The sequence below is a fragment of the Chiroxiphia lanceolata genome, chromosome 2 (assembly GCF_009829145.1).
Source record: "Chiroxiphia lanceolata isolate bChiLan1 chromosome 2, bChiLan1.pri, whole genome shotgun sequence".
NCBI lineage: Eukaryota > Metazoa > Chordata > Aves > Passeriformes > Pipridae > Chiroxiphia > Chiroxiphia lanceolata.
In genome coordinates this window covers 27,516,125-27,541,396 of record NC_045638.1, presented here as the reverse complement: position 1 = coordinate 27,541,396, position 25,272 = coordinate 27,516,125, and the positions used below count along the sequence as shown (strand labels likewise).

At 42.1% G+C, this 25,272-nt stretch overlaps 1 protein-coding gene across 1 annotated transcript in view; it reads left to right on the top strand.

The window, feature by feature from the left end:
- LOC116783088 (E3 ubiquitin-protein ligase SH3RF3-like) overlaps positions 1 to 25,272 on the top strand; it is a 250,742-nt gene that overhangs the window by 192,551 nt on the left and 32,919 nt on the right. Inside the window, exons 5-8 of the mRNA XM_032680351.1 lie at positions 9,959 to 10,059; positions 14,171 to 14,341; positions 17,603 to 17,853; positions 22,136 to 22,440. Of these exons, the coding sequence (XP_032536242.1) occupies positions 9,959 to 10,059; positions 14,171 to 14,341; positions 17,603 to 17,853; positions 22,136 to 22,440 (828 nt within the window). The remainder of the gene's footprint in view (positions 1 to 9,958; positions 10,060 to 14,170; positions 14,342 to 17,602; positions 17,854 to 22,135; positions 22,441 to 25,272) is intronic.

Below are 25,272 nucleotides of genomic sequence, written 5' to 3'. Positions count from 1 at the left end.
AAGAGTGACAGTATTTGAAATGAAAAATGTTCTTTGAAGTCTCTTGCTATATAAATCATTTGGAAGTGTGTCCTTATCAGTTATTTAGAAATGCTGAATTTTAGCTGAGAAAATGTAATAGCAGAACTCTGGTTGCGCCTTGGCTGATAACCTAAATGTGCTGACCATGAGAAGCATACAGATTATACCTAAAATCCAGGGACTAAAAATGAACCTTGAATTTTCAAGTGCACAACAGGCTCTGGGAAAATAAGACAAATTCAGGTATTTTTCAGCTTTGCCCTGGAGTCCAAATTCTATCCAACCTGCTCTGCTGCTGGCTGTGAATGACAACTGACTGGACATCCATTAATGAGAGTGAGACAGGTGAAACGAAGGGCAGCTATTTTAGGAGGCTGCAGCAGTCAAAATGGCAAAAAGAAGTAATATTGGTACAATGTGTCTTTCTGTCATTTAGATCAAAATATATCATGGAAAATGCATAAGGGATGTCAGTAAAATCTAACCTAAATTAATTCATTGCCTTTGTACCTTCCCAGTTCTACTCAAAGTCATTTATAATTGGTTCCAGACATTGCCTGTTTTAAATAACTTTATTTCACTGGGGGTGGGGGTTGTAGGTGGAAGGAGTTTTTTAAACAGAAAGTTTTAGGCAGGGCATGATTGTAAGCTGCTTTTTTTTTTTTTTTTGGCTACTGTTAGGTCTCTGAACACACTCTGTGCATGTTGGGATATATTGCATTCTTTTTCAAAACTGTTGCAGATGAGACACATGAGCTGACTCAATCTATGGACTGATTACATAAGCTACTGGGAATCTGGGTCAAAGCAAAATCGCCTTTCGGAAACTACCAGTTTAGAGACAGTGTCTTCTCTTTATCCTATAATATGCCTCATCACAAATACATTTTGAAAGATTTTTCAGGAACCACAAAACCTGATTTTTTACAGGATCTAGGTAGAGAAGGTTGTGCTTTAGACGGGTTATTCAACTGTGCTTGAAATTCCATTGCCTGTAACACAAAAACAATATATTTTTTTCCGGATGCTCCTCGGAGTAGTAATCCAAAAACGTTTTGCCACTGAAATAATTTTTGCACACAGCTAATCCTGAGGCTTTACACTACCTGCCAGTCAACTACTGGATTGGAAGCCTCAAGGGCTAGTGAGACACTGTCTTGGTATTTACACTATACCACAAAATCCTGTCAATCTGGTACACACTATGTGAAAATGCATGAATGACATTTGAACAGAAATTACTAAAGTGTGTTTTTTCCCCTTTTTGTTTGCTTGGGGGTTTTGTTTATTTGTTTACCACTATTTTCTCCATAGAGGGTAACTTCCTACAGAAGGCATTGCACAGGATCCCGATGAGTTTGTTGTGCAGTTATCAAAAGGATAATAATGAATGTGGGACTAAATTAACATCTTTTACAGGTCAAGCTTTCACTTCAAGCTTTCCTGTGTCTCTGCATTTGATTTTTCATGTTCTTTGATCCCAGAATTGCAAGAAACTATTTTTACCATAAACCCTTTTAAAACCTTGTGGTGGAGAGCTATATACTGGTACTCAGTGATGAAGGGGTTAGTCTGAGAGAGAAACAAGGCTGAATAAAATATAATTCTCATGATGCTCATCCACATGATGCTTAATTAGTCCTCATTTAGGGAAACCGAGAAGCTGCAAACCAGAATAATCAGTGCTTTTGTGGATGGCAATGTCAGATAAATCTTTGGAAGAAAATTACAAAAAATATTTGGGGTTTTTTTCTTCTAACTTGCAGGCATCCTTAGTTTAAAAGACAGTGGAAATGGAAGTTCAGGAAATAAATTCACTTGACTTCTCCAGCTCTCCACATAGCTCTAAGGAAGATATGCTCTAGAGTTCCTGGCATATTACAAGCCAAAAATAACCAGGGTGAACATGGTGCTAGAGCAGGCTGGCATAATACTCTGCCTCACCTTCCTCCACAGACACAGATACTTTCAGGTTGTAAGAACCCCTCAGTAAATGCTAAATCATTTAAATTTAGCTCCAGTTTTCTCAGAAAGGAACCGGGTATTTATGCAGCTATTTATGCAGCTGCAGCTGTTATCCTGCACATTTGTCTGGTTTTTTACACACATAACATTATGGAAAAAAAAGTCTTCCTCTAGAATTGGTAAGTCTATTTCAGCCCCCACTTTGACAATTAGCATTTGATGAGGGTACTTGATCTTGCCTGTAACACTTTTCATCAATACTTGGTGGCACTACCATGCATTAAGTGCTAGTACATTGTTTCTAGGAACATTAAGGCCCGGAGTGATTGCCACAGTCATTGTTTTATGGAGTCATCAAATGAGAGAAACAAGTAACAGGAATCTTAAAACCCATTAGCCTATTTTTTATGGTATTTCCAGAGGATGGCATGTCAGCTTATGTGAGTTGAATGGGAGTTTTTCTCGTATTTTAAAGTAATATTAAAGAGAAATTTAAAGTAAGCTGTAAATATGCATTCAAGACATTAAAAGAATTTTTCCTGTGAATTAATGAATGTTATAAGTGCCCTGTGGTGAGACAGTGCTGAATTTTCTTTGAAGTCAAAACTGAGATTTCTAGTTGGTGATTTTCTAGATGATAAGAACTTTCATCTGATAGCAGCAACAATTATTTTTAGTGAAGGCTACTGCAACCTGCAATATCATTGTACTTCTGACTTCTATTCTCCTCCGAGACTTAGTCATTTGCTTTTGCAAGGCGCTTCCCTAATCCCTACAGGCACCATCTCTTTTCAAACTAAACCACAAATGTGGCCTTAAAGTACTGGTGAAAATTTAAAGTAAATATACAAGAGAAAGAAAAAGATAATTTATGCTGGAAGTCCAAACTAGTAATTCTTATGCTTTCATAGAGATGTGGATGGGAAGAGAGAAAGCGAATGAATTTGACATGATGTTTCAGCCCAGATAAGTAGTTATTACCTTTAATTTCCTGATCTTCTGGGCTTTCAGTAACATTTTGGGGGGATTTGTGTTTCAGTGGTTTTAGGGAAGCTGTTGTATTTACAGGAAAAAAGCAAAAAGTCCTTTTATATTACTATCTAGCCCATGGATACATAATCTCCTACTACATGAGAGTAGCTGGTGATGAAAACAGCACAGCATGAGCTGGGAGTGAGATATCTGTCATGCAGCATCGTTGTGCCTGAGTGTATAGTCTGGGAGTTTAACTCAAGATTTAGCCTTTTGCAGTACAGGTGAAGTTGCTGTGCTACCAATGGTCACAAAGAAGCAGAAATTAGTGCAGAGGGATCTGGAGGTGGTTTGCAGCATGCTTTTCCCTGCTGGCTGGCAGCTGGGTCTGTGTTGGCCCATGGAAGAGAAGATCTGTTGCTGTTGAGCTGAAAACATCAACAGTGGTAAGTGGTGCTTGGAGGATGTCAGGTAGAAGAGGGGGCGTGAAGAAGTCAGATTTGGCTGTTCAGTGGCCTAAGTAATTGGGACAGAGTTGGCAGTGTCTAGATCAGAGCACTGCATGCCACATTTAGAGTAAACGGTCTCCTAATCAGGAGGTGTGCTACATGTGATTACCCAGCAGGTCACGTCTAGAAATTCAAAGGTAAAATGTTTAAAGGCATTAGAGGCTCATAAGGATAGAGAGGGGCACCAAATGATATTTTCAGAAGTGACTCATTACTTAAATTGCAATAAAATCCATGAGAATCAGGCAGTGAAGTACTTAATGCCTCCCTGAGAAAACTCTGCAAGGTGCCTGTTTTTATCAATATGTGCTTACATGCCTCTTAAAAAGGCATGTCTCTGGCTGTCAGAGACATCTCCTCCCCATTAAGCTTTAGTAGTAGTGAGTAGCTGAGATGGAAGAAGGATTAACACACAAATGCTGCAGTGATTGAGCCCTCCCTGTGTAATGCCTGTGCATGGTGGTGTTTGTGTGTTTGGTGCCACAGAAAGGTGGATTATGTAGGGGTGTTCCATCAGAAAGCAAGGATGTGGCACACAATCCTCCCAAAAGGTATCAAAGCAGAGAACAAAAGAGTCAGAGTATCATCTTGCATTTCCATTCCCCTGAGCAGATGAAGAGGAAAGGAGGACATGTTTAGTACCTTGTTCCTTAGATCAATATAGCAAAAGTACAACTTGGCTCCAGGGCTAAATAAAGAAGGAAAACAAACTAAGTCCTACTACCAGCTGTGATGGAGAAAGGCCTGTTGTGTTCTCCAGGAGGATTATTAGTGTTACCAGTAGCTGAAGAGATGCACACAGAATTGTGTGAATGGAAACTGGAGAGGTAAACTGCCAATAAGGTAATAAGTATGAAGAAATAGGAGATTATTCTTTCACAAAAATCACTCTCTTCAAAATCCTATTGTAAATACTACCATGCAAAATAATCTAGCAATATTGTATCTTATAATATGAGCTAATTAGTGGTACCTATTAGAAAGAACTGGCCCTTGAAAGAGGCAGCTTAGAAAGCCTTCACCAAATGTGTCAGGGACGGTAGTTTAAATGCAAAGCTAGTGAACATTCAGATGCATAGTGACAATCAGGCAGCCATGGAGAGAGTTAGACAAGGAGCACAGAGGCAGATGAAGCTGCAGAGCAGAATACTTGTGTGACAGTAAATGCTGAGATATGAACAGAGGACCTGAATTCAGTGTGTGGAAGGCCAGCAAGTCCTGTGGAGTAAAGATGATGGAAAGCAGGGTCATAGAGAGACTGGCAAGTACATTGTCAAGTCAGAGCTGCAGAGGAGAGCAGCTAAAGAAAAACTGGAGCATGAACAGGGAACAGACACTGATTTAGAGTTTGGATACATAGGATACTAGACTGTGCAAAGTGGCAAAAATGAATGGTTTGTAGGGTCCAGGCTGGCACTAGATGCAGTAATGTTAGAGTAACCAACATAGGCAAGAAACTGAATGTTAGGTAGATAGGTGACATACATGACTACGGAGATATCTTTGGGATTATTCAAGGGAGGAAAGCAACATTGTCATCAAGCGACACTGATGGCAGTTACATGATTTCTTAACCCCTTGGACTATATGTTAGTACAAGTGTAATAGAAAGCACTTAAGATCATGCTTCCAGTAATAGAGAAGACACAGAAGGCACCACTGTCAGTGCAAACAGGAAAATAGATGATGCTTTGACAGCTACTCTGCTCTCTGGGCTTGAGCTCATCCCTCTGCAGAATCAGTCTGGCTTAGCCCACAGTGCCTGCAGTGGCCACTCCAGGCTGGAGTAGCTGCATCTCTGCAAACTCTGACTTGGCTGCAGTGTGCAGAAGGAGGATCATAGCAGTTAACAAAAGGCTAGCATGTGTCTTACAAAAAACATGAGCTGGAAGCATTGGTCAGCTCCCAAAGCTGCAATATCCTTGGTACTAGCAAGACTAGTGGTACTAGTAGACGTTGGTACTAGTGAGCTCCCAAAGCTGCAATATCATTGGTACTAGTAAGACTTGGTGGAATGAGTTTTGTGTTTGGAGTACTGGCATGGAGGGCTGAAGGCTGTTCAGGAAGAGTAGGCAGGGCAAGTGAGGGGGAGGTATGGCACTGTAAATAAGGGAGAGGTTGATTGCACAGCCCTTATAGTTCATGATGATATGGTGGAGAGCCTGTGGGGGAAGATTAGGGGGATGGAAAACAAAGGAGATACTGTAGAGGGTGTTTACAACTGATCGCCCAGCCAAGATGTAAGCACCAGTGAATTATTCTATAGGCAAGTAGGAGAAATCTCTGGATCAGTAGCCCTTATCCTTATGGGAGATTTCAACTTCCCAGACATCAACTGGGAATATCATACTGCTGTGATGAGGCTTGGAAATTCTTGAAGTTTGTAGGAGATAGCTTCTTGTCATGGGTACTCAGTGAGCCAACCAGGAAAGATGCCCTCCTGGACTTGCTATTTGTGAATAGAGAAGGACTTATGAAGAATGGGTCAGTAGATGTGTCTTGGCCACAGTGATCATGAAATGGCTAATTTTTAAATTTTCACTGTAATGACAAAAAAGGGTGACAGAGTTGCTGCCTTGGACTTCATGAGAGCAAATTTTATGCTGTTCAGGGAGCTATTTAGCAGAGTGCCCTGGGAACCTGCTCTTAAGGGCTTGGGAGTCCAAGTGTCCTGGTCAATCTTTAAGATTCACCTTGCAGAAGCACAGGAGCAGACAATTCCATCGTATTGTATGTCAGGCAATCAGAGCAGAAGACCAGCTTGGCTGAACAGGGAACTCCTGGTGTAGCTCAGGAAGAAAAAGAGACTCCATGACCTCTGGAAGCAAGGTTAGGCTTCTCAGGAACCTGAGTACAGAGCTGGGGTTCATTTACACAGGGAGAAGACATGAAAGGCCAAAGCTCACTTAGAGTTGAAACGGGCCAGTGTTGTTTCAGGTAACAAGATGGGCTTTTTCTTCATGTGTTAACAGCAAGAGGAGATCTAAAGAAAACATTGAACTGATACATGGTGAAGGTGGTCATCTGACTAACAGGAATGAAGAAAAAGCAGATGCATTCCATGCACTTTTTGTCTCAATCTTTAGTGATACTGATAGACCTTGGGCTGCCCAGTCCCCTGAGTTGGAGGACCACAAGTGTAGGAACAGTGATTTTACATTTGTGGACACTGAAATTGTAAGGGACCAGCTGTATCAGCTGAATGTAGACAAGTCATAGGGGCCTAATGGGATTTATCTGAGAGTTCTGAAGGAGCTAGGGAATGTTATGGCAGGACCCCTCTTAATCATCTGTCAAAGGTCTTGGAAGTTCCTGCTGACTGGAAGCTTGCCAATGTTATTCCAGTCTACAAAAAAAGGCGTGAGGGAAGACCCAGGGAACTGCAGATCTGTTAATCTAACCTCAGTTTCTGGAAAAGTTATGGAGAACGTTATACTGGGTACTATTAAAGGACATTTAAAGAATGATGCAGTCATATTTAACAGTCAGTATGGGTTCACAAAAGGGAATTCCCATTTAACTGATTTGATATCCTACTTTGATAGGGTCACCTACCTAGTGGATGAAGGGAAGGCAGTGGATGCAGCTTTTTCAGGATTTTAGTGAGGGACTTTTGGTACTGTCCTTCAACATGTTTTTGGACAAGTTGTCCATCCAGGGAATGAGTGGATTTGTGATGCACTGGGTGAAGAACTGGCCAAAAGCCAGAGGTCAAAGTGTTGTAGTGAATGGGGCTACAGCTGGCTGATGGCTGGTCACCAGTGGTGTTCCTTTGGGTTCAGTTGTAGGGCCAGTTCTGTTCAATATATGTGTGTGTACATATATACATATGTATATATCACGTGCTGCTGAATGCACCACTAGCAAGTTTGCTGATGGAGGCACCTAGGATGGAGGCACAAGAATAAAGTGAGAGAGGAGTTGCTGGAGAGCAACCTGCAGAAAGGTATCTGGGGGTGCTGATGGACAGCAAGCTCAGTGCAAGTCAGCAGGAAGCCCTGGCAGCCCAGAGGGCAAATCCCATCCTGGGATGCATCAAACACAACGTCACCAGTCACTCAAAACAGGTGATTATCCTGCTGTATTCAGTGTTGGTGCAGCCTCACCCAGAGTTCTGTGTGCAGTTCTGGGCCCTACAATTTAAGAAGGATTTGAAGGTACTTGAATGCATCCAGAGGAGGGCTACAAAGCTGGTGGAAGGGCTAGAAGGAATGTCCTATGAGGAGCAGCTGAGGACAGTTTGTCTAGCTTGGAGAAAAGCAGGCTGCGGGGCAACCTCATTGCTGTCTAAAGCTTCCTGAGGAGGGGAAGTGGAGAGAGAGGTGCTGATACCATCTCCCTGGTATCCATTGACAGGATGCATGGGAATGGTTGAAAGCTGCCCCAGGGGAGGTTCAGACTGGACATTAGGAAGCATTTCTTTACAAAAGAGCGGTCAACTCTGGAACGGACTTCCTAGAGAGGTGGTTGATGCCTCAAACCTGTCAACCCTGAAGTGGTCAGATGGACTGAGTTGGACTAGGTGATTGTTGCAGATCACTTCCAACGGAATATTCTAGTCTAGTCTAGTCTAGTGTAGTCCATTCCATTCCATCCCTTTCTGTCCTGTTCTATCCTGCTGTGATCTTCTCTCCCTTTACAGTTGCACCTGGAGGCTGTTCATTCAGGTTTGTTTTTTTCATAAGGTAAAACCAAAATTATTTTTCCTAGTGAGAAAGGGTGGGGACTGATGCATTTTCTGTTTTCTTAGAGACAGTTTCTCTAGCTCAGAGCAGGCATGCAGTGATGGCATGAGATGAAGGAGCTTGAACCAGTTAATTTCTCACCTTCTGGATGAGGCAGCTGCCAGGTGTCTCAGCCCAGCATCTTCCACAATCCCTAACCCCATTAACCAGCTCAAAATAACGAATGAGGGATCATTCTCCAGCTACTCCTAAATTTTTTAGTGGGTTGTTGTGTTTTTTCTGTAAGTTGATATTATCTCACTGACAGGCAGTATTAACAAAGCCTTAGTTACTGGAAAGAACGCTTACTTTTCACATAGGACTAAGAGCTGCCTGGATCCTTCTTTCTTTGAGCAAGCAGCCAGAACGTTAGAGGAAATAATGAGAAAAAGGAACTGTACTTGTCACTGCAACTTCATGATTGAGTGGAGATGTTGGTGAGAGATGAGACATCTGGATTTTTGCCAAAAGCTATGGAGTCACAGTGCAGTGTCTTCATGTTTTGCTGCACAATTTCCTAATGATACTATGTTCATACACAGCAAAGCAATAAAACTTAGGACTGCACTGTCAAGACAGAACACTGTAATAATTATGTGGGCTTCTTTAGAATGAGGTAACATTGAAATCCAATAATTAAGGAGAAATGTGTGTCTTGGTTTAATTCAGTGTCATTTGTAAAAGCAAAAAATGCCTCTATGTTTGTGTTCCTAAAATCAATTAATTACTGTTTGTTACATAGAATTTAGAAACAGAAAAGCTGCACTGGAGGCCTATGAACTGCTCAGAATCTTTGCTGTGTGTACACACTCTGCCTGAACCTGAAACTTGTGTGTAAACTTTGGTTCCTACTTTGTAGAGCCATTCTGCATATGGATGTGCATACAGTATTTGGTTAGATTTACCAAAAAAGCTTTTTGCTCAAGTCAACCAAGTCCCATCAGCCCAGCTCTGCCCTGTCTGCAGTGAAGATTTGTTGCTACAGGCCTTGGCATTACTTCAGGAGAAGTTTCCAGTCAAGATTCATTTTTGACGTAGATGAATGAGGACTTTGGTGAGACATCTCAAAAGAGTTTGCCCTACACACTTTGGCTGAGCATTAAGCTTTGAGAAATGAATAACATTTAGAATTGCCTTTCACATTAATAGCAGGAGAAGATCTGCCCAGTTGTCTGTATGAGAGTGGAGATTTATTTTCGGGGGTAAAAGTGGAGTTTACTACTTTCTTCATTCAGAGTTAGGTTTTGGGTGGTGTAGTCACCTTTTTTTTTAATGACAGTAATATTCATGATGATAAAAACAATATATAGAAATGACACTGCATTTTGGAAATTGAATAGTATCTTCTTCTCCATAGATCCATAACCATTAGCCAAAAGAGTACTGATTTAAAAAACAAGTTTTTGAAGGGAAAAGGTTACCTTTATCAGAGAAGGTACTATGCAGAGATGCATATTTTGAGCTGATTTTACAAAATAGTCAAGTAGTTTAATGTTCTAAAACGTTTAAGATCTGCACATAACATACAACTAAAATTTCTCTGACAGGTAGAAATTCTGCTAATAACCTGATATCCTTTGTGTCAGAAATATATTTTTAGAATATGTAAGGCTAAAAGATGTCTTTTTTAATGCAGTATCATGAAGTTAGAAAATCTGGGAATTTAATAAAATATGTGGTTTTTTTCCTTTGTGCCTTCACCCCATAGCAATTTAGGAAACGATGGGCTTCATCTTAAATCCTTGTGTGTTCTTTGTGTATTTTCAGGATTCCTCTTTGATTGGAACAGCCACAGTGGCTGGTCCCAGGACAAGTGCAATAATTGGAGATCAGGGAACACCACCGAAGGTCCAGCTCCCCCTCAATATGTAAGCAGCTCATCTCAGTCACTGTGTTCTTTTTGTTTCCAATTGTGTGTGCATGTGTGCACGTGCGTGTGTGCGTGCGTGTGTGTGTGTGTGTATTTAAAATCCAAAAGCCCAAATCTCAGCTCAGGAGCATTCTGAGAAGAGAGAGACTGCAATTTCATACATGAGGCAGCCTCTTCTGAAATTGAAAAATGAGTAGAAAAAGGCAAGACTACCCCCTTTGTCTGTGAGCTCTTTCAGACTTTAAATATTATAGCTGTACGAACCACAGTGAAGCAAACTGAACACCTCGCAGCTAAAGAAAATATTCCTTCGTTTAAAGCTCTTATAAAGGTGTGGTCCCATGCAATCAAACACCTGATACATTCATTGTTAACCAGAAAAAATTACCCAGTTGCATTTTTTCAAGTGCCATAAACAGTGAATGAACAAAGGCAATGAATGAACTTCATGTCTTGGGCATATGGGCTTATTGAACAGTGTGTAGAATAACAGAATGTTTATTAGATACAGAACTCTTTTGAGTAGACTTCATTAAGTCTCTACTAGTCTGGTTGGTTTATCTGATACCTGTCTAGTTAAACTACTGAACCCTTTCCTCTCAACACATATACCTTGTGAAAGCAAGACAACTATAGAGACACATACACATATGCACACCCACATTTTGGGGCTTTATGATATGGCTAAAACGAGGTCTGAATTCACAAATAAAATCCTAAAAATAACATAGGAAATATTCTTTAAGAACAATACCCCCTATTGTTGGAACAGAACCAAACAAATTTCTTCTTGGCTGCTAAGTTGAGATCTTTATACCTGAGAGGTACCAAACATCACTGAATGCCCCACAGAGAGGTCTCGTCATCATCCTGTAGTCATCCTGTGCAGCTTGCATGGCACATAGTGGGGCACAAGTTTATTTCAAACTTTGCCCTGACTAGGAAGCAGTAACTGGCAATATTTACAGTATTTAGTTGCTGAATCAGGACATTTTGCAGCTCTCTGGCAATGCCCCTGACTCCATGCCTCAGCAATCCTCCCCTTCTCCCTCCCGTGCTTCTCCTGTCATCTCCCTTGTGAAGCAGCCTTGTAATCCAGTCTGTCATTTTGCATTTGCAAGCCAAGTTCCAGTCAAAGAGGATGTGTTATTTGAAAGCTGTAGCAGTACTGGGGAGGTGCAACCTAGACAGAGCCCCGGGGCTTCTGCATTATAAGTAGAGTCACAGGCAAATCCCCAAGTCCAAGAGCATAAACTACCTTCTCACTTAAACCTTTTTTTAGGGAACTTCTAATAAACATTTTGGTTTCTTCTAGGTCCCACTCCCTAACCCTTAGCCACACTGTTTCATATATCTCAGAATAGCTTGATATTGCATTTTGCAAGATTTCATTGTTTTAACACTTTCTTCTAGGTTGTCAGGAGTTAGGTGGTGAAGTTTTACACCTAAAATCTAGAGAATAGTGAAATGTGTCCAAGTCCAAAGACTTTGGCTTAAGTCAAAGTCAGCCTCAGCAAATGGGACTGCTAGACCTGATTTCCTGCCAGAGGAAAAACCCAGAGACACTTGCTGGTGAGGGAAGCTGCCTGCACTCCAATTGTTTTCAGCCATGGATAAGAGCAGGCATCCTGCCAGCTCTTCCACAGCCCGCTCTCTGCCAACACATGGAGCATATGCCTCTCCCCACAGGGTGGGGCAATGGACCCAGGTGGGGCCTGTCAGTGGATTTGGAGAACCCCTTGCCTCTTTACAACTAATAGAGGACACCCCCAGGGATAGACATCCTCACTGCCCCACGTAGGTGGTGGGATCGCTGGTCCACAAAGAAAGCCCTGACCACCTCCATTGTCCCAGGGTCACCATATTTGCTTATCACATACAAGCTTTCATCACTTTAGCCGTACAGAGATTGGTCTGTTTTGGTATGGTGTCCCTGCTGGGCTGTTGTACACCTTCTTTTAGTCTCTGTTCTATCCAGAGAATGTTTAGGCTTATTGTGATATTGGATATTCAGATTTAGTGGTGGCTGATTTGGGGGAATTTGCAGGGTGAAGCTAGTAGGAGAGAACAGAAAGAAGATAGTAGGAGAGCTAGAGATAGCTGCAAGGCACAACAGCCTGTGATCCAATTAGGGTAATTTTCCTTGCACCTTCTTCCAGCATCTCCACCTGTAAATTACATTATTACATGTAGCCCTTGGGGAAAAAGGCTGAGTCTATCTAAAATGCTCTGTCCTTGACCCCCTGCCTTACCCATAGCTTCTGAATCTGAGCCCTGTGTAAGCAGCAACTTCAAAAGTGGTAGTCAAAGCCACACTTTCTGCTCCCTCGAGTGACTGCAGTCTGGCACTTTCTGTTATGTCCTTGCAGAGTGCAGTGCTGAAAGACCAGCACCGAAGCATGCAACCTTATTTCTTGTCAGGGTGACACATTCTGATATTCTTCAGTTCATATGTAGCCTCATGTTTTCCATCGTGTGAACAGCTACAGACCTGCTCAAGACCACCTGATTACATAGGCTAAACAAAGGATGTGCAGGGTGTTTCCTCCCATCTGTTGACTAATGAAATACAGTTTCTGATTAGGTCTTTGTACCCCATGTGTGTGGTAAACAGAGCCAGGCACATCAGCCTAAGCATTCCCCTAGGAGCTGTTACCAATATTTCATATTCTGCTCATTACTGCTGTTTATTTACTGTCTTCAGAATAAAAATAAGAAAATCTACTGATACAGTAAAGGAGTAGGATCAAAAAAACTAACAGGATTTATTCCTGAATTATATTTCCTGGAGAGCAGAAGTAAAAGGTCATGTATCATTTTTATTGGCTGAAAATCTACAATCGCAGTGGTTATAGTTTTCATTATTTCTCTGGTTCACTACTATAAGGTGGGCAGTGAGCCTCTTCTCACCCACCCCTGAGCCTAAGAGCATTCTGCTGCACTTTGTAGTGTAAATGCACTTTCTGTAAGTGTTTTCCCATTTGTCTTAATCTCTCCTCACTGCCTGTAAAGAACAAATAAATAAAAAAAACTCAAGAATGTATAACCTTGATCAAGAATTACCAGAAATCCCTTTCTGCATCTGTAGAAAAGCTACATAACAAAAAAAAATAAACAACAACGGTATTTACAAAGAAAATGTTGTTCTGTGTGTGCACCCTTGCTGTTCTATCCCAACTTTCCATTATTTCCCAAAGTGCAAGCAATCATTCTTAATTTTCAACAAGGATTTCTTTAAACAGAGAGAATATCTTTAGGGACTTTAAGCTGTAGTCATTTTACAACACTAGACACATCCCTGAAGTAGTAACAGAAGAACAAAGGAGAGATAAATAGAAAGATTCTAAACAAAGGGAATAAATAAAAGCTATAATGAAATAAATAAAAAGTTCTACATACTGGATCATTATTAAAGATTTATTAGAATATTTGCATGCAAAACATCTAAAGCCAAATTCTACCACTTCACCTACTGAAGTAAAAAACCCCTTACAGAATTTGTCCCTCTGTCACTTTTGGTTTACCCATATGGTACAAGAACTACCATACCGGATCAGAACAGTTTGGTGTGTTGTTGCTAAACTTGGCCAGCATAAATAGTGTTGAGAAAGATGCAAGTAAAGCTGTCTTAAGTGCTTTTAAAGTAGCCTACCCATAAGAAAAGTTTCTTCTGAAACTCCACAATAGGCTCCCACCCTACAGCATACGCTTTATCCAAATGTTAGGCTTTGCAAAGCCCTCTTACTCTAGTCCTTGTTGCTCTGGCTGTCTCTGTAATTGCCTTGTCTTTCTGCAACTGCTGCTAAGTCTTTAACTTCAGTGCTGCTTTGTGTGGCAGTGTTTCGCTTTGGTTGTGCCCTGAGTGAGAAGTATGTCTCATCAATTTCTAAATCACAGCCTACTTTACTCTGATTAGTTATTCCCTTATTGTCTTGTAATCCAGTCTCTGCCCTTCCTTGTTTGGTATGCTGTAATGACGTCCCTTTTCAACCCCAATTTCTTAACATTGCTTCTGCTCACTTTCTGCTCTGTGGGGCTGGAGTTGGAGCGGGACAAGTGGTGGTTGATGCCATCTGTGTGCTCTCTTCCTGTGTGACCTCTCCCCACAGCTACCTAGCCCTGTATGCCTACAAGCCCCAGAAGAACGACGAGCTGGAGCTCCGCAAAGGTGAGATGTACCGGGTCATTGAGAAGTGCCAGGACGGCTGGTTCAAGGGGACATCTCTGAGGAGTGGGATGTCCGGTGTCTTCCCAGGCAACTACGTGACACCTGTCTCAAGGTGAGGACCACTGGCCTGAACTGGGGCTGAGTTCTCTGCATCTGGAGGACACTGAAAACAACGTAGCTCTGCTCTGAAATCACATTTCCCTTCCAGAAAATTTCTGGTGGCATTGCAGACTTCAGTAATGAGACTTGCTGGTTGTAGCATTGGAGTTATCCATGTCCTCAGGAGATTACAGTAGTTGTATTGGATTGATGGCATTTATAACCTCTGATAAGCCCTGGTTTTACTTTTGTAAAGAATCTGTTGGCTAAACACTTTGTTGTTGTTATAAAAATACTGGACATGTAACAAAATAAGAAATGCTTGTATCTTGCTTTTCAGTAGCTTCTCTTGTAGATTTTGTTTTTCTTAAAGCAAAGATCTGGAATGCTTTGGATCTGGACTAATGTTTGAACTGTTAAAATTCAGAAGTGGTAGGAGAGTTCAGTAAATTGTCTGATTTTAGCTACCCATCTCCATTGCAGAAGATGAGAAAAGGAAAGAATAGCATGTTTTGGGGAGCGATACCATTTTTCAGAGTTTGGTATTGGACAACACCAAGTCAAAGGTTGTTTCTGATCTAGAGCCCACTCTGAAATAGTCTGAAAGATGAGAAGGAAGTTCATGGCTGTGTCCCAGACTGATTGCCCCACATACTCCTTGCAGGTGAATGGTGCCATATGTATGCCCATGTCTCCTTTAGACAAACTGTGGATTTGCAAACTCAGCTCACTGCTTTTCATATGCTCAGTCCCTCCTCCCTCATGAGCACTGTCTCCACCATCTTTCACTCCTCTCCAGGGAAAGGCACTTCACAATTCAGACAGTGTTGATCTTGAAAAATTGATCCAGCTTTGTTCCATCTACAGTTTATGTCAAGTCTGTAATATGTGGGCTGAGCAATACCAAAAGTTTAGAGCAGATTAGAAGATAGCTAAGCCTGCTGACAGTCCTAATATTGCATTTCAGTAAGAAACCCCCAAATATTAATTCATTGGTTCTTCACAGTTCATCAACCTAAATGTATTTACCTTATTTTATAGAGCTCCTTGGCTGCCTTTACTCCTTGCCACTTCAGCTTTTAATTAGTAAGGAAGTTCGTGCTGAAGGGTTGGTGATCTGAATCAGCAAGATTTTATTAAATGCAGCGTGTCACAGCTAGAACAAGACAGAGAAGTGCTAAAGGGCAAAAGTGCTTTCCACAAAACCCGAAAGCAGTTTTATGATTATATTTATGATCCTGTGAGCTAATTAAGTTCCCGTGCAAATCACTCTTAGGGAGAAGAGCATGAAAAATCTGATAGCAACAAAATCTCCTATTTGCTGCACTTTCAGCATATTTTGTTGTCCTTTGACAGCAAAGAATAAGATCAGATTCATACATGTTTTTCTGCCACTCCTTACAAAACCCAAGGAAAAGAAGTTGTCCATGAATTTAATAACACTGAGCTAGATTTATAAGCTGCCAAAACATGCATGAGCAGACTGTGGTGGAAAAAGAACAAGACTCTTTAGATGGACAGACAGGTAAAGGGCAGCATAGGAAATTTGCCACATCCAACATCTATCCATCTCTGTGGGAGTCACAAATAGTTTCTGTGCCTGTCAGCATGCATGTTTGCCTGACCACAGCTCTCAGTGGACTGTTAGGTGTGCTTTTCTGGCAAACTCAGTCTAGTGCAGATGGCCAAGTCAGATCAGCTGAACCTTCCTGCCACCTTGCCAGCTCTTCATAGCAGATGACAGACAGTCAAAATTTCCATCTGGTGGGATTCCCAGTTTTTCCCAGCCTATAGGTTTCTCGAAAAAAAATTGAAGAAAAAAAATTCAGATTCATTTAACAAAGTGTATTCCAGGTAAACCTTGCACCATGAGATGAGTCAAGTCACTGACAGCACAGTGTTGTCTTTCCTCTTGTGGTTTTGGGGGAGGGAGAACTGGGCAGAAGGGATAGCTATATTTTGCACTTTTGGACCATATCTTCCAGCCTGTGTGTTGGTCTTTTTCTATCAGAATTTCACTCTTTTGTCTCTTCCCTTTTCTACTCTTTTCTTAGGGTTACTTATTCTGTCATTCATGTCCTCTGAATCAGAACAGATTGTTCAGCATACTCCTTCCTTCTGATCTGCTTCTCTCTGTTTTCCACACAACAATCTTGGGGACCCAGAAGTTCTCCCAGTCCACCTCCTGTAGTTGGCTCTTGTACTTTTTCTGTTATTCTCTCCTCCCTTGCTAATCCCTTGCACTGTTGCATTTCCATTTCCTTCATCTTGCTTTGTTCTGCCTCATATCCCTGTGCTGTCCTTTCCTGGAGGAGGACCTTCACACAAGGAGCAGCCCGAGAGAGAGGAACAGCACAAAATGATCCCTCTGTTTCATGGCATTTATTGCTGGGCATTGAAATTATTCAGGAACCTGAGTAAGAAACTCAGAGAAAGAGCTGCTGAGCAGCGGCTGAGTTTGTCCATTGGTGTCCTTCTGTCTTGGTCAGAGAATTTCTAGCTCAGTGGTAAGAGGATCAAGACATGCTGTAGTCTGAACTCATCATATGGGAGAAAGAGCCTCGTCCCTTTCCTCTGAAGTCTACCTGGCCACTCAGATGAAATACAGATTATGTATACAGTTTAAGCGAGAAATGAAAGAGGGGTCGGTTACTGTTTGGATTTCTTTTTCATTCAGGTCAGCTGCATTCCCTTCCCTTTTGCATTCCCTTAGCAAGTCTAAGCTAGGGCTGGTTACATCAATAGGGTAAATGTTCAGCCAAGCCAAGCCCTGTCAAGTCTGCTGCTTCTCAGTCCCCTTCAATAGCCGCACACAGATTTGGCATTATCCATCTTTGTTTCTCCCCGTAGGGCTGTATGCAGGTTTGGTCCCAAGAAAAGATCTCTGAGTATGTTTTAATTATCACTCTGTGTGAAATAGCCTCTGGCACACAAAATGACATTTGGGAGATACTTATTTCCTCTGAATTAAGATTTGTGATTTTGCTAGAAGCTATTCAGACAGAAATGTAGCATAATAAAAAAGTGATGAGATAAATTATCTTTTCCATTTTTACCCTGCACTTCTTCCTGTAGGATAAAGGGGTGAAAATGTCCTCCAGCTTGCTTAAGACTGGGCCCTATAAAGATAAATGTGTATCTATATCTCAGTTTACTTTAACAACTGATAGAGTATCATGTTAAAACCCCTAAGTAACTGGGGGTGCTTATCAGCACTGTGGTTGGGTATTGGGGTCTCTGCAGCATGTTTACGCTGTGCCTTGATTCCATACAGGGTGCCAGTGGGAGCTGGGCAGCCCAGGAACAGCGGACCTGGAGGAGTTCCAACAACAAAAGTAGCTCCAGGAGCCATCCACCCCATCGGGGCCAGTCACACCAGTGTCACCACAACCGTCAGACCAGTTGTTCCTATCACCACTCCCCAGACGCATCCCCAGCTGCAGGCAGCCTCTCCACAGCTGAATAACTGCCTGAGGTACTCAGCTCAGCAGCCAGCCAGCCAGCCCCGCAACACCATGCAGATAGGTAAGTGCACACCCATCAGTGCCTCTCACCCTGTGTAGGGAGGATTGATGTTTTACCTCTCGAGTGCAAGCCTCTAGAACTTGCCTGTCCCCACAGCTTTCTTTCTCGTTTTAGTCACAGCTCAGTCAACGTGGGATAGAGTATGTTTTCTTTGCTTGTAATATTTATGGGTTTCTATTGATCTCTGGGAACCACGTTGTGTTTATCAGATTGTTCTGTTGCTACAGCTGAAATAGATTATAGTGTTTACAAATATTTATACAATTTATCTGAGTGAAAGCAAGCACCCTGCATCCTGGGGAGATTAACAGTTCTGAGTCCAGTTGGCTTACTGACAGAAAAATACTGCCTGTATTGCAGGGCAAGTAATACATGCCTTAAAATTAAGAACTGTTTCATTGGGCTTCAGGGTTGAAAGGTATTTATTAGGTAGAATGGGACCCAGTGCTAGTGATAAAGAAAAAGATCTGAAAAATGCTGCCACCTTTTGAAGTGAAAATAAGAGCTTCTTGCACCAGGGGGCCTCTGTTCTTTCTAGGTTCCCTTTCTGATGTACAGCACAATTTTCTAGAGTACAATTTATTCCCCTTTCCCTGATGTTAAACAGCCTCTGATGTTGAATAAAGTAAAAGTAAATCCTGGGGTGGAACTTTTTAGCGAAATTTAAAACATTTTGTTTCTGATATTATATAGGGATGTGAGCCATTGTGTTTGCAAAGGCAGATCAGTAAGAACTGTGACTGCTCAAAACTGAGAAATACCCTGTGAAGTAAGTCATGGATTCATACCTTTTGAAGCCAGAAGGCACCATTATGACCATCTAATCTCACCTCCTACACAGTCCAGACAAAAGGGAAGAAAACATAATCAAATACATGTGAATCTGAATCTCGAACAGTGCAGACTCCTCTGCTCAGCAAACAGTGCTTTACATGGTATCCATGTCACACTGGGGGATAATCAATTTATCCTCTTTTTGTTTAGTTCAGAAAGTGCTGCTTACCCCTCAAGTCACACCCTTCCAAAAGCCCTTCTGCTCCCACAGTGACGAGCCAAAAATGCCCCCTTTTAGATGAGGCTCTCAGGAACTGTTCAGGTGCTCCTGGTGCCTCCTGAGCCCTCCTGACTCCCCTGAAACTGAGGTGACGGATTGTTTTGCCCCAGAGACCTGGCATGCCCCGTAGCTTTCTTCCACAGTGCTGCTGTGCTACACATCCAGCAACTTCCCTGATTTAAGATTGCTCCTCCAGGTCACTACGACACCTCTCAAGTGCCAAGCAGTTGGCAGGCAGAGTGATCCAGGGACCACAGAACTGTTTCAAAACCTCGTAACAGGGAGTTCTCCAACCCTTCCAGAAGGTTCATGAGATTCTTATTTTAATTAAATAAACCTTTTCCAGGATAAATAAAGGAAATTTTCATGATTATCAGTAATTTTCTCTGTAATGGATTTCCTTACCAGTATCCTGTGGATCAGAGCCCCTCAAAAGGTCCCTTTAGTCCTGCAGGACAGGTCAGTGCAGTGACTTTTGCAAAAGCTTTCCAAGAGAGGCAAGCTGGCACAGTATTCAAATCACGTTTCTGTTGGCTTGCAATATACATGAGTAACAAATCAATTTTGCACAAGGCCACTAATGTAGGAATACACCCCAAATGAAATATGAGTGGTGTAGAACAAAAATAGCCTTCAGTGAGCATTGCTAATTAATAGCATGTTTGATGCAGCACAGTCCAGATACAGGGATCCAGAGCAAAGGCATACATTGTAACAGTAAGCAGATAAAATTACAGAATAAAATATGAGAGCTCTGCTCAGAGTTGATTTTTCTTAGGCCATTTCTTTTACTGTTTCTCATATTTTCTGTTTCCTTTTTGTGTGTGGAAACACCAAGTCCTACATGAAAGAAGTATTGTACCTAATATTACCAAATCAGGGTTCTGCTCCCAGGTACATGCAGTGATATTCCATTTAGTGTGCTTTTGCTCTAAATTTAGGAAAGCCATTGCTCCCTACAAACAGTAATTCAAAACTTTGACCCTACAAGCTTAACTGTCCTGGAAAATCAGATTTCTGAGAGCAGTGGTTGCTCATCACACAGGTTCCAAATGGGAAAATCAGGAGTGAATTGCTTCAAAATAACTAGTGGTGCCCTGTCTGGCTCTCTGGAATTGAACTGCACTTTCAGTGTATGTTCTTGGTAATTCAAGGAGGGGGAGATGGTAACTAATAGTAATAGTGTCGGGGTTGACAGAGAATCTGTCAGCAGCCTGGCAATTAGTGATGAGGAATTTAAACAACTTTTAGGAAATATTTACTGTAATGGTGGACGGAACAAACATAATGCAGCCCAGACCAAAGGTCACCAATCAAAATGTGTATAGTGTCACCAATAGCATGTCACAGCATGCACAGTGTCTTCAGTGTCACCAATAAGAGTGTGTGCAGTGTCTTATGCTTGAGGCTTTTGACCAATTGTGTTGTGGCACGATAGTGTACGAAGAGTATAAGAGAAACACTTGAGAGCAATAAACAGCTTCCTGATCACCTTGCACCTGGACTATGTCTGACTCTGATATCTGTGTCGCATTGGCCGTTCCGACATTATCAGCGACATAATAGTAGTTTTGAAGGTGTCTGTAATAACAACTTTTAGGGCCTTCCTGATGCTACATGATAAAATCACATCAAGTTACAGACTGGTTAATGATAGTTTGATTTGCTATGAGCAACATTAGTAAAAAGAGATGTTATAAAATCAAGAAGCTGCTGTGAGGGAAAATCATACAAACTTGAGAGGTACTAATCTGGTGGTCACTGGCCCATCATGTTCAGTAGTGCTTCAGATAATAGGACATAAGACTGGGGGATGAAAATTCCCTCCTGCCAGGAGTGCTCAGCTGGTGTAGCGAGTATGATTAATGGCATTGTCTCATTTCGGTCCCTGGTAAGGGTGCCACTCTTTACCACAGAAACAGAAAATAGTGGTTGTTCTAGCATTGTTCTTTAGTTATAGATTGAGTGAATTCCAGCTGCATAAAAATACAGCCTTCAGATGAACTTGTAAGAAAACCACGGATCAAAGTGGGTCAGAAATTTTCCAGTAAAATATATCTTGGTCAAAGAAAAGCTGATTTACTGAACTCAACGGTTTTTGTTAGGAATGGATGTAGTTCAACCATAGAACTACCAACCATAAAGCTGTGCTGTTGCAAAGGGAATTGACAACTTCTCAGAGGTGTTCTCCACAGACGAGAAAAGTGCAGTGACCTGATCCTATGTTTTCACATCCCAGGTGAATAACCTGACCAGAATAGAGGTTATTGTGGTGTGAGTGAGTAGGTTGTTCTCAGAAAAATGTTTGAAGGTTCAAATTTTGCACTGAGACAGAAGATTATGAAACTTTGAAATCATTTATGAAATGGGCATTTTCCAGCCAGTCCTATTACCGAATCATTTAAGTGAGGGAATGTCTAGGTGTGAACTTGACTTCTAGGCTGTAAATACTTGAAGTGGAGTGGTATTTAGGTTATGTCTATGCTCAACCAACCTGGAAGTCATAGACAATATAGTTGTGGAAATGGACCTGGAGCTTTGTCACATATTTTGCAACATGAGGCATGCAACAGGCTCCAGAATCCCTGAAGAGTTGACCTTGGCAGTGTGTCACAATCACTGTTAAACAGACAAGCACTAATTTCTGGTTCCCACTGCTTGCAGGCAGGGTTTGCTTAGCAGGGGCAGCCAGACTAAAAGGCACTGCATAGTTCCTTAGGGACTTTGCTGGCAGAGAGGAGGCTGAGCTCAGAAATCCTCCAATGGATTTCTGCTTAATTTATCCTGTGCAGCACGGTGACGTGCTGTTGATCATTTTTTTAGGGCTGAAACAAGAGACTTTCCTTTGTAATTGCTGTCTGCTACGTCAGCCTGGATCATCTGGGCTGACCTTTTAGGTCCCATGTTGCATTGCTCTAAAACCTATTAGGTTAGGAGGGGGTTTGGAAGACAGCTCAGCTGGAACTAGATAATGTATTTTTAAAAGATAGTATGCACAGGGATAGTCACATCACTGGGGAGGACAGGCCAATTTTGGTGACTTCAGACAGGCCTTTTACAGCCTGGAGGGGAATTAGCTGCAAACACTTCCAGGCTGAGATATCCCGGGTTAAGGCTAAGAGCTTATCTCTCTGTCAGGCCCTGGCACCTTGTGGCAGCGATGGCCACTGAAGGGCCAGATCTGCCAGTGCAAGGTGGGTTTAACCGTGCTCTGTCCTCCTTCTGCAGCCCACCCCACGGTGCCAGCCCCGGACCGACCCACCGCCACGGTGTCACCCCTGCGGACGCCCAGCTCGCCCTCCCGCCTGCCCGCAGCCGCCATTCGGCCTCACCCCGCTGTGTCCCCCCAGCACGGCCACCAGCCGCCCACACCAGGGGCCCGACCTCTCATCCCCCTCACCTCCGCCGCTGCCGCCATCACCCCGCCCAACGTCAGCGCGGCCCACCTCAATGGGGAGGTGGGCAGTGGGCCCCTGTGTGCCCCCGTCACCCCTGGACCTGCCAGCAAAGCTGAGGAGAGGAAGAACGAGAAGGTAAGGGCCACTGTGCCTCGCACTCCTGCCGCATCTCCCTCCCGTGGGGCTGTTGAGGAGGGACCTGGCAGCCACCTGGGAGCGTGGAAACCGGTTTCCATCACCAAACATCTTGGGCATCCTCGTCTCACATTATTTTCACATTTCATCCTTTCCCCCACACCATCCTCAACAGTGCTCTCGTGTTACTTGATCGCAGATGGGAAATGAGGTTGACTGAGCTGAATTTGTGTGTTTCTTCCAATGATTGGCTCCGAGATCTGCAAATCTGTAGTGGTGCAGAGAGATGTTGTAGTGGGCTCTTGGCCATCGAAACCCGACGGCCAAGTCAGGAGCATGTGCCTCGTGACATTGAAGAAGCTGATGGTGGTACCAGCCCCGCAGCAGGTGCCACAGACACTGGCTCATGAGTAGCAGGAGCTGTTTGACTGTTCCAGAAGCACCTCTGTTTCTACAAGAAACTTTCATTGCAGTGGCACAGCCAGAAGAGGAGAAGGGAATTAAGTATGGCTCGTTGGGATGTAGGTACAATGCACTGTAGGTTCAATCTCTTAGGAGGCAGCAGTGGAACTGATAGCCGAGTACACATTTCCTTGTACACCTTGCTAAGGAAAGGCAGCGTGGAGAGCTACTTTAGGCACACAGTCTTTTAGGTTGTTGGCAAATATTTTGTTTTTAGCAAATATTTACATTGTATCAGCAGTTCCCATATATCAATGCTGAAGATTATCTCCCTACTGCTTAGGAGAGCAAGATCCTGGTTTGTATCTCAGTAGGGGAAAGAGATGAGAGGGCCTGCTTTTCCTCTGAACCTGCAAAAAATCTTTTCCATATATTTCCTGAGCTTTTCCATGGTGACAGGAACATATGGGGTAAACAGTTACTTTTTACATGGTAATACTGAGGTGGTAGGTCTCTCTGGTCACTGGGGTCACAGATAACCCCTAACTTCACAAAATGAGGAATACAAGTTTTAAAATCCTCTCCTTAATCCTGTCTTGAATTTTCTCTAAATGCCTTTCAGTGAAAGAAAAAGAGTGTAGAAATTCTAGCCTGGATGTGAAATCCAGGTACTTGCTTGCAAAGAATGACTCCCAGGTGCGCATCAAGGACTGCATGTAATGCAAGCAGAATAATACATGCTACTCCTGCAAGTCCAAGGAAGTGTATGGCATTTGGCAGAAGATGGTAGATCTTCACATTATCTCAGAGTTTTGTGTACTGTCTTATTTAATACTTCCTAAAATGTATTAAACTATAGGTCCATATATTTTAATTCGTGCACACTGAAAGCCCATAGGCAAAATTATATTGAGTTCAGTCCTAAGATACTGGTTAACCTTTCCCAAGCTGTTACAGCTTAAAGTTACTGAATTTGAATGCAGAAAAGTAAAGTGAAGAGGTTTTTGAGCTCCATGGATAAAGGGGAGAAGCAAATAATATACAACATCATTGCAATGAGCATTGCCAAAGGCCAATTCACTAGCTGGGAAGTATCAGACAGAACTGACAATAAAAATTTTCATCTCTGACTGGATTGGGAAACACATAACTGCTCCACGTTGAACAACACATTCCCGAATCTTGTCCATGTCATATTTTGCTTTCATTTTAGAAAGATCTGAGTTAACAATGTTTCCTTTCCTTTTAGAAATAGTGACTGATGTTTGACCAGTTAATTGTGTTCCTATTCTTTGCCTAAGCCCAAATATTTCTTTCAAGCAACTGGGAGCTCAGATAATGCCAGACAGAAAGCCATATAACTATTCAAAAAGGTATCTGTGAGTCAGAACTGGAACCATATCTGGAACCATGCCTGGTATTTTCAAAGTGGAGAATGGTTGGGCAGGTTTTTTGGTAAATAGGGAATAGTCATAACACTCGTAAGGAATATGTGTGGAGAAAGGCAGTATCTATTAAGAGTACACCTAATAGGAAAAAATCAGACAAGATCGAGGAGCAAAAAACAGAAGCAGGGGCATAGCTAGCAAACCGAGATAAGCAAAGATCAGAAGCAATTTTTCTGAGTTCAGTTTCATTACATTAATCAGTCAGGTATTTTGAGATGAAAGGAACAGAGGAAGTTAGTAAGAGGAGAGGTAATAAGGTCTTCAGCTCTACTGAACACAGGATGGAAGAAATGCACAGGTAATTATCTCCTGAGAAACTGAGATTAGCAAGCTATATGTGAGGTAAATTGTAATGTGCCATAAAATTAGCATTGTCATTAGAATGAAAAATTTTTGGTGTCCTATAAAATTATTAACTTCAATCTTGTCTTAGTCTTTCCAGTTTCTTTTGTAGGATACGCCTGAGGATGAAGGCTGAATGATCAGAAGGAGAATGACTGTTTTAGAAGACAAGTTTTTGTTATTAACCATTGTTTTCTTTCATAAAGGGATTGTCAGTGTGAGTTCACTATGGTACAGAGGGCACATGATACATAAGAAGTAGTTTGCATTCAGGGATGAATATTATGAGGATCCATTGTTTGTCATGGTTCTTTTGAGGTCTGTGGAGAAGAGTTGCGATTTTTGCATTTCTCACTGATATGGTCAGATATATTGGTCTTTGGGAATTTTCTTCAGATGATAAGTTTAGCAAGGTTGGTTGCTTGCTTGAAAGCTGGGCTGGGAGATAGTGGGAAAAAGTATTTTAAGATAGGATCTTCTAACAATTTATGTATTATGATTTCCCATGTAGATTCCACTCAAGGATACTAAATGTGACATCAAGGGGCAGCTTCTGCAGAGAGTATGTATATGCTATTTGGGTTGCTTGTTCCAAGATGGAATTGACTTTACCTTGCAAACAGCCTTGCTGTCATCACTG